We start from the raw sequence: 16292 nt of genomic DNA on the forward strand, positions 1-16292 counted from the left end.
CAACATTTCGTGCACATCTCCCTTACTCCCTAATGTGGCTGTGAAATGTATTACAGATAAACTTTGTGTTAAATGCGGTGCCAAAATCAAAATTCTGGATAAAAACAGATGATCTTGACCTTTAACTGTGTTGTAGATTGCGGTGCACCACAAACCTAAAATCATGCACACATATGTACAGCTGATACCGACCTCAACAGATGAAGAAGTCCAAGAATCCCTGCAGAACAAAAGCTTGGAAAAAACTACTATAACCACATACAACCTTTGATTTTTATGTACTGTACTGAGGATTAAGAGCTCTAAGCAATCAAAATTCATTTTGCAACATGGACTACTGCAGCTATTTCTCTCATTGGCTGTACATTTCTCATACCTCATCCAAAATAGCTAGGTTGTCTTGAGCTTTTTTTCAATATTTATGCTGCTATAAGTTTAAGCTGCTGGAGGACATAGGGGCCACTTTTCATCATTCTGCATCATTCTATCTCTATCCTCCTATTTCCACCCATAAGTTTATGATCTCCTTTGTTTTTTTTTTATCATGGTAGCTCCATCTGATCTGTTCCTGTTTGCTTTCCCCGATGGCTGTGCACCTTGGTTTATAGATGTTGAAGCTTGGCCTGTTTATCAGTTATTCAAACTTATCTAATGCAGTACTTCAAATGAGCATTAGAAAAAGCTGATGGAAACGCACCAATTGACTTGATGCAATCAAATGATTTTACTTGAAAGAAACTTTTAACTTTACAGGGACTGTGTTGTCCCTGTAAAGTACATTGAGATGATGTGCTGTGCACAAGGATAGATTTTAAATCATGTGCAGATGAGGCAGAAAATAGAAAACAGACAGAGAGAAAAGCCAGCCAAAGTCCAGTGGTGTTAAAGAAGAAGCTTTTTCCTTACAGCTCTGCTGACATTCCTTCTTTCACCTGGAGCAAAACAGCTTATGTCAGAGAGTTATGGTGTTAAGAACAGGAAAGGATCCTGCTAGAACCCATTAAGGTCCTCTAATCAGCCTAATTAGCTCTCCTAAGCGGCTGTTGGCCCCATATGGGACAATTGTCATACGTCTTTTTCACATATAATTTGCTCCAACAAGTCTGCAGTTACTCTCATTTTAACATCATTAGTTGTCATTTATCTTAGTCTTGAAGTAATACGAAAGTTTCCTTCTTTTCATTTATGTCACTTTAGTGAATAATTGGCCATTTGTTTTAAGGAGTTGGCTGATATTGAAGAGAGATAATGATGTATCTGTCTAAATTAAACGCCACGGGTTTAAAACCCATCAGGCTCATCAAAGCAGAGTGATTCTGCACCTTTTCTGCACAGAAGAGCAAAAAGATTTTCAATTAAAACGTGAAAAAACAGATCAAGGCCAATTAAAGGAGACGTGACAGAGTGCTATGGTGTCTCTTCAGCAGGATTGTGATCCTTCATCTAAGGAAGCTTTTTGAGATCAAAGCAGTGCCAGAGTAAAAGAGAGTGACAGAAAATAGCTAAGTGAGGGATTGGTCTTTGCCAAAAAGGTTAACGGTGATCAAATGTCAGCTCATGTGTGATTTGTTGTACTTATTCTTTTTTAATCCATCCCAAAACCCTCAAATGACGCCTAATATCTCATGATAGCTGCTCTTTCCAAAATGGAACCACTGTTTTCTTCTGGCAGCAGGGCTGCCTCTACATGAGGGTTTGAATGGATACTGGCCCCTGGAGCTCGGTGGCTCTGATGTGGTGGGAATCAATGAGTTTTTAAAGACAGGATTAAACCCGTTTGAGGGATTACTTGTAAACAACAAGGACAAAAAGAACAACATTCAGCATCTCACTGCAAGGAACTCCAAAGGAGGTATTCTATCTTTTAAAAGGATTGTGTAAGACTGCCCCCTTGTGATTACAGCCAATACTGTGCAAGTATAAAATGAGAGAAGTAGTGGAAGTACGCAGAGCAGTGAAATAATTTAAAATCACAATCATTATTAGAGGTCTGAATGTGAAATCTCTGAGCAGAAACAGGGTCACCTGTTAGCTCCTGACGTGTTGAAAGGTAATAAGGGTCCTGAAGAGGGGAAGGAAATCACAGTCATCAGAATCTGAGCGAAAACATGAATAATTAATATATCTGTGCTGTCACCTCATACAGGAAGAAGCATTTCTGCAGCGCATGCTTTAATGACCTCCTTTAGACAGAAACCCCTCCTGAGTTTATCCGCCTCTCCTCCATGATCTGGATCACAAATGACTCCTATATTTCAGGTATATTGGAGTCCTGCTGTATCACAGGCAGCAGCTAGAGAAATAAGACCTTTTAGAAACAGAAGATATTTATATGATGGAATTTATTGCTTTACCAGTGTTTGTAAATGATGATGCTAGTTTTTCCTGGTAAATTAGAAGAGAATAGAATAGAAAATCCCTTTATTGACCCACAAAAGGGAAAATCTGGTGTTTAAAGCAGCAAAAAGCTTATAGGAAAAATGGTCACACAAATGTGGACCTTAGAAAAGTGTATAAGAATAACATAATAATAATATTATTCCAGTTAATGAAAGAGCATGAAGTTTACATAACAAAATATTGCATTTAAGAGGCGGTTGGAGGCTAAATCAACAAAAGTTTAACAAGAAACCTCTAGATTATGAAGTTGTTCTAAATGATCTGCTTTTTGCTGCTCTGCTTCTCCTACACTATTTAATAGCACATCTTTGAGGGTAATACATTTACTCTCATTGGTGTAGTGTTGCTGTTGAGTTCTCAACAACAGCAAATATTCACATCTTAGAGCCAGAAGGAGAGTCCATTTCTGTGTCTGAAGTTCCTAATACCGAAAAAAGATCCTTTTCATTTTTTATCTGTCAATCTGTTATCGGCTGTGCTCCTGGCACGCAGACTGATGCTCCAGAGAAGACAAGGGAAGGACGTAATCAGAGCCCCTGCCTGATTCCTTTGACGATGCTGAGCTTTGGAGAAAGTCAAGCTGCATCTAATGGGCTGGGACTGAGGCAGGAAAAGGGGATTTAGATCAGTGCTCTGAGGGGGGCTCACATTCTGCTCTGGGTCAGAACTGCTGCAATCTGAACCCTTATTAGCCTCCTTATTGACCCAGCTCTTAGCTAAAGCTTGTTGCAGCATGCTGATGTGTACCGACCCACTGATGCATACTTTCAGGAGTTTAGACACTACAGACTGAGCGGCCGGTTAGAGAGAGAGGGGTGATGGAGAGAAAACCCCAGAGAGTGAGGGACAGAAAGGAATCAATCTGTGCACCTTCCTGCTCTTTACACCAGCAGCAGTCTGCGGAGCCATTAGTGGCTCTTTGGGAAATATAATAAACAGGCAGCAGCAGTCCACAAACCGCTGGTGTTGCCAGTTGCCACATTATGCAAAATGAATCTGCTTCATTGATTTGCTGTCCAGGGAAAAACAAAACAGGAAAAGATTAATACGTGCTAACTTTATTTCCCTGCTTTTTAGCCACGACTACTATATATATATAAAACATCTTAATTTTTAGATTTTAGCCGTGTTTTTAACATTCATTTTTTTTTTTATTACAGGTATATATGTTATTCAAATAATTTTCTATGCTTTCTGTGTTTTATTCTCTGTAGACGAATAAAACTAAAGCTCCACTTGGCATTTCCAGCCTGTTTGTTTTGCTGCCTCACCTTTTTCAGAGGGTTTACTAGAGGATATAAAAGAAAATTTATCAAGGATTTTGAGACAAACCATAAAACCAATAACTGAGTAAGAATACAGCCAACTTTTAAAACCAATCTGCATCATCTATGCACATTACAGACAGTGGCTCAGACCCAAAGAGCTACAGACAGAGGGCTAATAAAGAAAAACAATATTTTTAAAAGAAAAAAAAAACGTTAAAGAAGGCTAAATTTGAATTTAAATTCTGAAAACATTTTATTAGAGTTTTAGATTTTACTCTCATTTATAACTGAGATTCTTCCACTCATAAATAATATGTATTTCTTAGAGAAGCACATATTTATCATGTTGTCCCACATTGTTAAACACTGTTTACATTTTTGAATCACAGCCCTATGTTAAAAGTTTTCTATGAATTTTACTAATCATATCAGATTAAATACATTAATGTTCAGTGTTGCATCCAATATATAATGATTCATAACTCAACCCTAAAGAAAACATGAATATAATTGACTCAATGTCAGTGTCTGCGCATCCAAAGTACATTTAACAAAGAAATAGCTTTTATTACCTTGACTGATTTTAAACCAAATCCATTCTGAACCTGTGTGCATTTTTTAATCACTCTTTTTCCTCATCATTTAAATCCACTAATTCTTAACCCAAAAACATTCTCAGATAAAACTAAACATAACCTAAAATTCACATTTCTTTCTCAAAAAGTTTGACAGTTAATTTCTCCCTACATTTTTTATACAATCAATCAATTGTGTGATTGTCAATGTTTTTCTCCTAAGTAGCATCAAAGTATCAAATAAAAAATAATGGACATTACTATTTAACTCCTTTGGTAAATATATATATATATATATATATATATATATATATATATATATATATATATATATATATATATATATATATATATATATATATATATATATATATATATATATTTACTTATTAATTTTCCCCTTAAATTACCCTGTAATAAATAGACAAGAGTCATTGGTTAACTCCCCTCCCAACAATATAATAATAATAATAATAATAATAATAATAATAATAATAATAATAATAATAATAATAATAATAAATTATAGAATAATAATAATAAATTATAGAATAATAATAATAAATTATAGAATAATAAAAAAAAATTAAAGCATTGCCTGTGTACGAGTGTGACCACTACAATTTGCAGGTAAACTTCTAGATTCAGAGGACATGGCTGAGCTAAAAGGAGGTAAGAAAAAAAAAGAATGTGAGAATAAAAATGAAGGGGAGAGAAAATGGCTGAGCCAAAAGCAAAAAGATGGAAAGGTTAAAAAAAAAAGAAAAAAGAGGAATAAGGGAGACAACGGAGTTTTATCAAGTTTTGATGATCCAACAAGATCTTGAAAAGGCCTCCAGATTTTAAGAAATTAATTATCATCGCCAAAGAGCGTTTTATTAATGGATCTAAAATCAACAATCTGTCTTAAAAACAGAACCGAAGCTGTGGTTTCTGAAGGAGCGTGAGCCAAAGCAGAAGTCAATGGATTATTTTAGAAGGAGGCTGCCATCATGCTGAACTGATGAAAACTATAATTAGTCCCATTAGACCTGACAGTGAAATAATCACCTGCCATTGATGTTGGTCAGAGCTCTCACGCACCGCTGCAAGCTCACTTCCACTTCACACATCACAACAAACACATCTCAGAGTCACCTTATCAAACATGAAATCTCAGTGGATGCTACGTCACACACTGAACACGGCTCCCTGAGGAACATAAGGGAAAAAAAGATTTTTTTTATTCAATAAGATTTCTTTTATTTATGTGTGACATTCTAACAATCTATACACTTTATTGCCTTATCTTTCTTACTTGTGCTTTGAACTGATTCATCTTCAGTTAAACTTGTTTTATAAGGACATGTGCTGCAGACTATGTAAGATGAAGTATTGAAGGAAGGCGATCGCTTTCAAGGTGAAACAGTAAATGCAGCTGTGCTCTACAGCACTGCAGTAAAATCTGTCATTCAATGAAGCCTTGTCAGAGCCTTCGTCTTATGATAATAAAATGGCCCACTACCCTGCATTAACCGTACTTTGTTTAGTTTGAAAAGCATATCAGGCTAGGATGACAGCCGACTCTATTTCACCTCACGGACACTGACCATATCCATCTGTTTTTACTCCATCTGCCCCCAGATCTGGAAACTTTTTACAGTTTTGCTTGGATCAGACGCTCAATCTGCTGATATTTGGTGCTAACAAGAAAAAAACGGAGTTGGATTATCAAAGGCACAGTTTTTTTTTTTTGCTGTTAAAAATAATAAAAACACATTAAAATAACAACAGCGATGTTGAAATAAAATATCTCTGTGAAGATGTTTTCTGGCATACTTATAGCTTTTGTCTACATATTCATCATTATAATACTTTGGAGTGTGAGTGAGGTTTTAGAATAAAAAGCTGAAAAGGCTGTTAAATTAGAGTTGCTTTTAGTGGAAATATAAAATGCCAAATGAAAAAAATAAAAAAGAGTAGAGTTACTGAAATTAATTCGACAGATTCAGTTTTTTTTATGTTAATCTTATAGTATCAGAGCCATTTAGTTTGATCCATTTATTTTTCAATTTCTTTTAGGATATTAATCTTAAATTAGTTTTAGCATAAAAAACTGTAAAAAGGATTAAGGGGAACGCCATTTTTTTTACATTGGCCCTTGATTTTACGTTATTACATCATGCTCTAGTCACCCATATTAGTTTTGTGTCATTTGGAGCTGTTCTGAAAATATTCCGTTAGGTTATATCCAAGTAATGTCTTCCTATGGGCAAGTGACTTGAAGGCACAAACTAAACTGTTCATAATTTATTCTTTATGGTACACCAGCATTTATAACATGTAGGCGAATCACTGTCCCCCAGACATCCGGAGTTATGTTTTTTATATTTATATCTTTTAAAAAACAAAGCAGCGCTTGTATGACGTCATCTGAGGACTTGAGTTTTTTTTTTTTTGTTTGTTAAAAAAAAAAAAAAAAAATTTAACCAATGATATATAAACATAAAAAATATAACCGCGGATGTCTGGGGGACAGTGATTTGCCTACATGTTATGAATGCTGGCGTACCATAAAGAATAAATAATGAACAGTTAGTTTGTACCTTCAAGTTGTTGCCCATAGGAAGACGTTACCTGGATATAATCTAACAGATTATCTTCAAAACAGCTCCAAATGACACCAAACTCATAGGGGTGAGTAGAACATGATGTAATAACTTAAAATCAAGGGGCCAATGTAAAAAAAAAAAAAAAAAAAACGAAATTCAGTAAAGTAAACTATTGTTCTATAAACGTAAAATTACCAAGATACAGATTCTGACATTAAAGGAACAAATACGTTTACTTTTTTATTTGCTTCAGCGTTGACGGACATATTGAAGGCATTCATCACACACACAATTAATGTCTCAAATGTCAGATTGACTTCATGTGACTCCGCCTCTGATGTGACCCTCTGCTGAAATGTCTGTCTCATGTTACATGTGCTTTTCTAGTACTGAGTTTTTTTTTTTTTGATATCTCAAACTGTATCCTGTCAAGGATAAAGTGTGAAGTATGCGTTTTTCCCCCTCTCCTCCCCAATGTGGCTCCTATATTTCCACAAAGATAAAAAATGCGCTAATAGCAGCGTTCTGCAGCACGCATGGCCTCAGTAAATTCGTTCCTGCTCTCAGCCTCCCCAACCCGATGTATGTGAAGTATTGTGATGAACGGTTTGTACTGAAACTGACTTTTTTATTTTTAGAATAAAGATTGATTGACTGATCGATTGATTGAAATGTGAGTTTACCTGAATATATATTGTGTAAAAAAAATAAAAAAATCAACCCCAATCCCATGAAAGTATCATGTTTTGTTTTTTTCCTCCATTGCGTTTACAGGGATAAAGCTGTGTGAAGCGATCCTATTGCAGTTCAAGAGGTTCTTGTAGATTTATCAGCAGTCTGCACATAGCAATCCATAAAACTGGGAAAAGGTCAGGCAGATCGACAGACCGATAGATGGATATCGCTAATACTGCTCGGCAGATCAGTATTTTCTTTGTGCTGTCCGAAGGGCACAGGCAAAGCAACACAAAGGCCAGCAGCCACACAAAAATAATCACTCAGATAAATTGGGAGGCTGCAAGTCTGAGCTGAGAGTCTCCTCCTGATTCCTGAACAACACAGAGTGATTCCCCCCCGACACCAATGTAATTCAATAAGTGCTTGCCAAAATTCATAAGTTATGCTGCTTGTGTCTGCTTTTTTATTATTTATAATCAAGTTTCATTTGGGCAAACACGCTGACTCTCAGAAACATTTTGATTTATAGCGTTGGCTTCGGACTCTGAGCGGATGGCTTCACATAAATAAAAACGGCTCTGCATCAATACAATATGATTCTGAGTGAGAGTGATCAGGAATACACTGCACAGTTTGTTTTAATGGTCGATTTAAGTGGCAGAGACTCTTTTTAATCGCAGGAACCACCACAGAAGTCATGCATAAAAGCCAATATTTTGCTTTTCCTATAATTCCTGAACCGTACATCAGTTAGAAATTAAGGCTGTTCCGATAAAACGTTTTAATTTCTGATTAGATGCAGGTATTGCAGCTTTGAGAACTGGCCGATACTGATATTGATCCGATACAATATAAGTTAGAATCATACCAGCTTTTATCACTTATTTTATACTGTAGAATGTTAGGAAAGGCTTGATCAACTAACATCACTAAACCAGGGAATACAAGTCAACAAAAAAAAGGTATAAAAAAAAAACTAAACCACGTAAAATTAACTAGTAAGTTTCAGATGTTTTTACAAAAGCTACGAAATTCTGATATTAGATTTCTGGCTAATTTTGGACCAATATCTGATATTAATAAAGTTAATATATAAATAAATGTTTAATATATAAATATATAATAACTTGTTAGGATAATTAAAAAGTGAAGAGAATTTAAAGTGGGATATTTGGTCTATAAAAAAGATAAAAGTGCTTAGAGAACTTTTTCTTGCAGTGATTTACCTCTCTGAAGTTCTCTGTGCCACACTCCAACCCCCTGAAGGTGCACTCCAGCAGCATATCCTCTATACGATGTCGGGTGCGGTTGAAGAACTCATCGAGGCTGAAACGTGACCCGAGCGGGCGGTCCGGCTCGGGAGCCAGTGGAAACCCCGGAGCCATGCCTTCCTCAAACCCCAGCAAGGGGCCCATGAAGATCAGGTCACTGTAGCTCATCTGAGACTTCCGAATGAAGTTGTAATTACATATGGTGATAGCAGGGAAGGTCATGTTATTGGCCACCCTCTCATCCAGCATGGTGATGTGGTCATATTGGCGATAGTAGATGACTCTGTCAGCCACCTGGTACAGGAAAGCAGACAGCGCCACCGTGAAGACCGCAGCCCACAAACCCTGACGAACACCAAACTTCTTCTCCTCAACAAATATGTGGTTGGCTCCATGGAGCGAGCAGCCGCCAAAGAAAGTGGCCAGGTCGTCCACGTCGCTGGCATCATCCTCATCTTCAGCGTAATCTTCATCTTGATTACTTCTGTTCAGGTAGTCCTGAGAGCCCCCTTCGCTATAGTCCTGCTTTATACGCTTGTAGTAGTCATCAAAACCGTCTTTGCCATAACCTCTGCTGGGCTCGTCATCGGTGGAAAAAGAGATGGTGCACATGATCCGGACCGGCATGGTGGCAGCAGGTAACAGAGTTACACTCAGCAATAAGAAGCAACTAAAGATGGGGATAAAAGTGCTCAAAAAGTTCAAAAATGTTCCCCAGCAAAAGACTTGTCAGGTAAGGAAAACAATAAAACTTTTTGTTCAAAATCTGCAAGTTTTCAGGTCAGATGGTTTTTCACAATGGAGGCATTCAAAGACAAATAACATCTGAAAATGAGCAAATCAAAGGCTCTTCCCTACACCAAACAGGGATTTGTCCTTGTGAGCAGGGGGCAGACCAATTCCTTAGAGTGATTTCCAAAGAGAGATGAAGAAAGATAGAAGAAACAAGAGGGGGAGAAGTAGGAGAAGACAGGAAAGAAAGGGAGACAGCGGTGCTGAGTACGACACTGAATATCCCCATAAGGCCCAGCTACAGGTCACTGAGCTGGGGCAGAGTTTCACCATTTACAAGAAAAAAATCGCTTGACACACAGATAGGAATCTGAGTTTGGAGCTGCAAAAGCACTAAAGAGGCTTCTAAATTTCTGCTGATTTTAATGTTCCGACTCTGCATTAATCCTTTGAAGAGAAAACGATCTCAGCACAGTCGTGTAATCAGATCCGTATGATACACTTGCATTACTGAAGTGGAAAAAAAAAAAATCTGCTAGATTTGAATATAAAAAGGAAAATAAAAATTAAGATGTTTCATAGTAAGACCTAATCTTGTAATAAACTTTAAGACAATCCAGGAAAGGGGAGCATTAAGTTCAAGCATGATGACCGGTCATGAGCAAAGCTATTAGGGAGCAAACAGCATGTAAAAACTCCAAAAATGTAATCAGCAGTTTCATTTGCTCTATGTTATTCGAATCTAATGGCTCGTTTTACCATCAGATCCAGTCAAAATTACATAACCCCGACATCGCTGCAAGCACTTCTGTGCAAAACAGATTAAGAGAAAGCAGAGATGTACAAGCAGTGAAGAAGAAAACATATTAAATTGATCCTCAAATGATTGAATATGATGATGAATGCAGATTCCCAAAGGTGCTGGTGCTGACTGGGTTATGAAAATGAAACTTATGAGACCGATCCATCTGTATTGATCCAGCTCCATTAGACAAGGTGAGATTATTTTCAGAAACATGATGATGGTAGAATTTGAAATGCTAGATAAATATAAAGGGAATGCTGTAACCTGTACAATAAAAAACTAATATGGCATATGATACATTAATATTAGCCATATTAAACCTGTAACACCAGTCCAAAGTGCACTACTTAGACCAATGCATGTTGTTAATCATTCAAACCACTTTTTTTTTTCCCAGAATAGGGCGATAAACTCATGTGAGCGGATGAGAATGGCTGCAGCTTTGGTCAATATGTGCTTTACTGCAGCTGTGAAGGCTGTTTATCACAGAACAAACAAAACATTCCCAAAATTAGCCTTAATCACTAAATACCGTGGAGTTCACTCACCAGTTTGCTAAACTGGTTATGATTTAGTGATCAGCAGATAGCGCTTTGCATCCGGCCTGACCTAATAAGAAGGTCACAGGCTTTCTGAGCAGCAGCCCCAGGGCCTTCAGCTGCATGAATGATAACTCATGCTTTCACATTCTGGGTATTTAACAATGGAGAGGATTGTGAAACAGCTTAGGAAGAAAAACCTGCAGATAAGAGACCCTCAAAGTCTCTCGATTTCCTTTTTCCAACAATATCTCACTTCACAATGTCAGCACAGAGAGATTAATGCACATAGTTATGAAAAAACAGTTTATTTTACCATCTGACAAAAAGTCAGATGGCAAAATTTCTTTATCTTTTTCTTTAACATCATTCTCGCTCTTCTTCCATTTGCATGTTTTTATCCACAAGGGGGCAACAGCGGCACATCTAATCCTGCAGCCTTCCCTCAGGGTGGTAACCTTTCCCAAGATTTAGCATTTGAAAGTTCTGACTAAAATAAAACTGAGCCCAAATGAGCTAAAATTACACCTTGATAAAACAAAGAACTTGTAAACTGTAGAAAAATAAGGAATAATTGCCAACTCTATAGAGCAAGCCTTTGATTACTTCAAACTCAGCAATCAGAGCTACTTTATGGGAGTTTTCAGTAAAAAAAAAAATACATTCTTCAAAACTTGGGAAAAAAACATGCATGCCGCAAAAATGATGAAAAATAATTAATCAAGAAATGCCTTTTAAAAAACTTCCAAAGGTTAAACACTTATAATCATAATTCCTCTTCGCCTATACCTATAGGTTATCCTCTGATTAATACACATTTAAATCAAAATCCTCACTACCTACATGAAAAGAACAAGTCTGTTCATTGGTTGGTTTTATCTGAACAAAAACAGCAAATAAACACTTTTGCATTGGGTCAAAAGGTGGCAGTGCTGTGTTAGGCTGCATAAGCCATTGGACACAGCCACAGCCTGCACCCCTCAGGCCCAGATTTCAACAAGGCCATGGACGTTTCGCCATGGTCAGAGAGGAGCACGGGGTGGATGAGACGAGAGGTTTAACGTTCCCTTTCAAGTCCCTCTCACCAGCTCCGCTTACAGCCTGGATCGACCTGCCGTTGCCATGGATACATCCCGGCCGTCAGCAAGAGAAGATGCACAAAGCCCATTACTGAGAACATGCATGCACTTTTACACACACACATGTGGGCGCACACACAAAACCCAGAGGAAAACAAAAAAAAAATTAGAGTATCCATGCACAAAAACATGTAAACACAATAGATATGAGGAGCTTTCAGGTGAATTCTTATAAAATGTAATAAAGAAAGAGTCCAAGTAAAAAAAAGATATCATTAAAAAGGGAGCTGACAGACAGACAGTGATATTACTTCCGATGCAGTGTTTAACTAATAGTCCAGCCTTCATACTTGGATGTTTTTTTTGATTTTCCTGAACTAGTTGTAAGCTAAGAAACAACAACATAGAAACGTACCCCAAAGAAACAGGCAAGCAAACAGGATCAGAATTATCCCACTACCCAGCATATTAAGGAAATAGGCAAATGAAAATTAAACCCAAAAACACAGCATTTCATGTTCCCCTTTGAAGAGACGCTGCTGATCTCCAGGCTTTGTTTTATACAACCACTCTTGCTGAGAGGGAACAAGGTGAAGAGAACAATGACCTGATTATTTAGCTGAGATGTTGTTGCCTAACAACACATTTCTCATTTTAAACACAGCAGAGGTGATATACAGCCTCATGACCTGGAGCACAATGTGGATGACATAACTAGATGGAATTGACCTCATGACAGGGAACAATAAAGTAGAGTCTTGCTTTGACAAGTCTCAGCAGGGCCTCCTGTTGGGACGCATTTTATACAAGCGGACAAATATGTTGTCACCTTTCTACCTTAAAATACCTCATTTTATTCATCCTCCTTTTTTTTTATTTTGATCAGACTTAGGTTTTTCTCTCTTGGTACAGGTAAAAGTTGAATATCAATATAATTAAATGATTTATTTTGCATATTAACAGTATAAACTGGGCCTAAGAGGTGCGAAAACAGGGTTTATACAGGAATCAATAACTCTAACTTAATGCTTTTAAATGCTCTTAGAAATTTTAATGCCACCAACAGGTACCCGTCAACAGGCTGCAGCCATGTCTCGAATTCCTCACTTTCCAGCCACTTTTGTTGAAATTGTCATTTTTTCCCCCATCTCTAGCTTTTTCTGAACATACTGCTGTGATCAAGCAGTTCCACACAAATATATCGTGATATAATTGTTTGACGAAATTGTTTTTATAAACAATTTTTTAAAAGAAATCATTTTAAATGCCACAATAAACAGATTTAATGAATTTTAATGCCAATTAAGGCCTTAATTAAAAAATTATAATCTAATGAGATTTCATGATTTTTAATGACACGTGGAAACCCTGTATTTCAATATTTGCATTTTGTTTTTACAAAGCCATATTTCATTTTGAAATAGTTATCTTAAAACAGACTTATTGATGCTCTATTGGATTGGACAGCGGCTACTGTTGAATTTTCCTAACAGTACATGTGAACTTCATCCTAGCCCAGTGTTCGGGTGTAGAAGAGCCTCATTCAGACGCCCCATAGCAAGGCATGCTTCCCTCCACTGCTTTGGCAACATCAGCTTTAGGAATCGCTGAGTCAGCGCCTCGAGCCATCAGCTCAGGGTCTGGCCCACTAGGCTCCGCAAAGCTTCCCCCTCGAAAAAATTCCTCCACCTAAAAAGATCTATCTGTGGCACAACTGTCAGCATCAGTCTGCTGTATTAGGCCAAATCAGAGCCTTGGAGATAGGAGAGTTGTGCCACCAGAAGATCAGGACAGTTAGGTTGCAGGGTTATCAAACAGTCAGGCACCTTCAGGATACACGCAGATCTGTGACAGACCAAATACTCCTGATAATTACTTTACAAAATACAAAATCATTATGAAAAATTACAGATTAAGGGCTTATAATCCATAATATTGTTTTGTTGTAGCCATGTGAAATGTGTTTCTTTAATATAAAGCCTGTTTCAGTCATGTTTAGTTGACTCATAAGTAATGTTTATAGTGTTACCATTTTGTATGCAGGAGGAAAGACTACTTACATATAATTTCTCACTAGCATAATAGGTACTAAGTATAAGTGGATATTGTCTTACAAAGACCTCTTTACATTTTTATTTGTTATATGCATTAAACTATGTCTAACTGCATGCAGTAAATAGTTTTATTTATCTCAAACACATTTTTCTATAATTTCTACTTAACACTAGGTAGAGGCAGAGAGCTTGATGTGAAATTGAAGATCTGTTGTCTATTTTTCTATAGTTTACTTGTGGTTAACTAATGTTTATGACACTTCTAGCATAAGCAGCTAACTTCCCTTGCACTAGTTAAGCTTTGTGCATTGCTATTGCTCTTTGAAATGTTGCCCAATGTCACCAAGTGAGTTTTCAGAACTCTCCTGTCTCTATGGCTCTGGTTCAAATTAAGATCGGAGTCACTTTTCCTCATCCTGACCACACCTCCACTCAATGAACCCCCACCCCTTATCCTCCCACTTAGCTCTGCCCCTCAGAGTCTCCTGGGATTGACCACTTAGGTGGCATTTTTCTACAGTTGTCTTGGGGCTATGCTTTAACATCACAGCAAGTTATACTTTAAACAAATAAGAACATGATAGGGAAAAAAAGGGATTTATGTCAACTCCTTTTTGGAAAAAGTTATCCTGAAATTTATATTTAAGACATGCAATGCCACGAATCAATCTACATGTTTTTACAATTTGACGTCTGCTTCATCAGACAGGTAGTTTGTTCCACTCTTCCTTTAAAAAATGCTCAAGCTGTGTCATATTTAAAAAATGTCATCTCCCCTCTTAAGATGTCATATTCAAAGGTGTTTAATAGGATAAAATCAAGTTCATAAACCATTTAGGAATGATGATTTTTTTCTATCAATCTTATTCTGCTTTAAAGCGTGTCATCCAGTGGGAAGATGAATGACCTGCAAATGAGGTTTGGTTTTCAGTACTTGTTTCTTCCGGAGAAACCTTGATATCCCAAGCATTCATTTAGGCCTGCATAGACTCAAGGATCCTGTACCAGATATAGCAAAAATTCCAGTTTTGTCTCATCAGCATGAGGGATTTTCTTCCAGAAACCTACGAGCGTAATGGTGATCTCTTCAGTCACTAGTTTGTCAACTATGAACTGCCGTAATGCAAAGATGTCTGCCTCAATAAAAGCGCAACCTCCCCCTGTATAATTATAAATAGCAATTTCTAAAGCAATGCAAACATAAAGATTGACAGTCTCAGTTAATAGATGAAATTTAAAATATTACATTTCTGTCAATAAATCCCTGCAATTATTACTCACTGTAGCTTTAATATCGAGAATTAAGTAAATTCATATAAATCACTAAAATAATATGTGCAGATTGATTCAAGAGACATATTTTATTTTTGATATTTTGAGAGACAGAATATTGGATAATCAACAATAATGCATCTGACCTGGAGTTAAAAAAATCTCTATTTTTACTTGGAAAAAGTGAATTCAAGTGGTGTGTTAAACAATCCCAGCAGGCAATGTTTAAGAAGGATTTAATTGTGATACAAACCAAAGTCAAAGACGATTTTGAACATTTGTTTATATGCAGGCGAGCTGCAGGAGTTGATGGATGCTGAATCTCAAGTGGTGCTGATATTTATGCCACACTTGAAATTCACACCATGAGGTCCAAGGTATTTGATGAGAACAAGCAGTACACAGCCTGACAAGTGCATCTAGTGTTTAAAAAGTAAACAGACTGAATAATATACAAATACATCAATGTTTTTTAAGGTCAGTGCAATTAGTGCTGCATGGATGTTAGGTATGGGGTTCCAGCAGTGATAGACAGCAGGAATCAGTGGAGACATGATACGCCTGCTTTCCAGATCAATAAAATCCATAAAAGCAAAGGCCTGTTCTGAACGGAGTCAAGAGCAGGAGGACTTCCTCGCCTGCTGGGTGTGATTGACGTGTCATATGTAAACAGAGCCGGGTTAGAGGCAGGAATAAAAGCGTTCTGATTGGCTCTCTCCTGCTGCATTACACAGTGGTGTAAGCAGCCTTTTGGAACGTGTTTATCACATGAACTAACCCCCCCACAGCAAGGCCCCCATCCATCCTCTCACTTTCTTATCCACTAATCACAACCCACCTTAACTCCATCTGTTTTTTGATTCCTCCTGAGCCTAGCTCCTATAATTACTCTCCTTTATCAATAAAGTGAATAAACTGAATCACTCAGTCACTGAATGATATAAGTGTCAACTGGGACCCAGTTATTGAGCAGAACCTTTAAGATACATTAATTTCATAAAACCATTTTATCACCAAGGTCTCAAAAT

At 37.2% G+C, this 16292-nt stretch overlaps 1 protein-coding gene across 2 annotated transcripts in view; it reads right to left on the reverse strand.

Moving 5' to 3' along the window:
* asic1b (acid-sensing (proton-gated) ion channel 1b) overlaps positions 1–16292 on the reverse strand; it is a 286951-nt gene that overhangs the window by 117576 nt on the left and 153083 nt on the right. Inside the window, exon 1 of one of the 2 annotated variants that reach the window (XM_038293185.1) lies at positions 8739–9678. The exons of the other annotated variant lie outside the window; for it this stretch is intronic. Coding sequence (XP_038149113.1) covers positions 8739–9410 — 672 coding nt within the window. The 5' untranslated portion in view covers positions 9411–9678. Of the gene's footprint in view, positions 1–8738; positions 9679–16292 lie in introns of those variants that run through there. 2 annotated transcript variants of the gene reach the window in all.

Source organism: Cyprinodon tularosa, unplaced genomic scaffold (assembly GCF_016077235.1).
Source record: "Cyprinodon tularosa strain WSP-4 unplaced genomic scaffold, ASM1607723v1 ctg322, whole genome shotgun sequence".
NCBI lineage: Eukaryota > Metazoa > Chordata > Actinopteri > Cyprinodontiformes > Cyprinodontidae > Cyprinodon > Cyprinodon tularosa.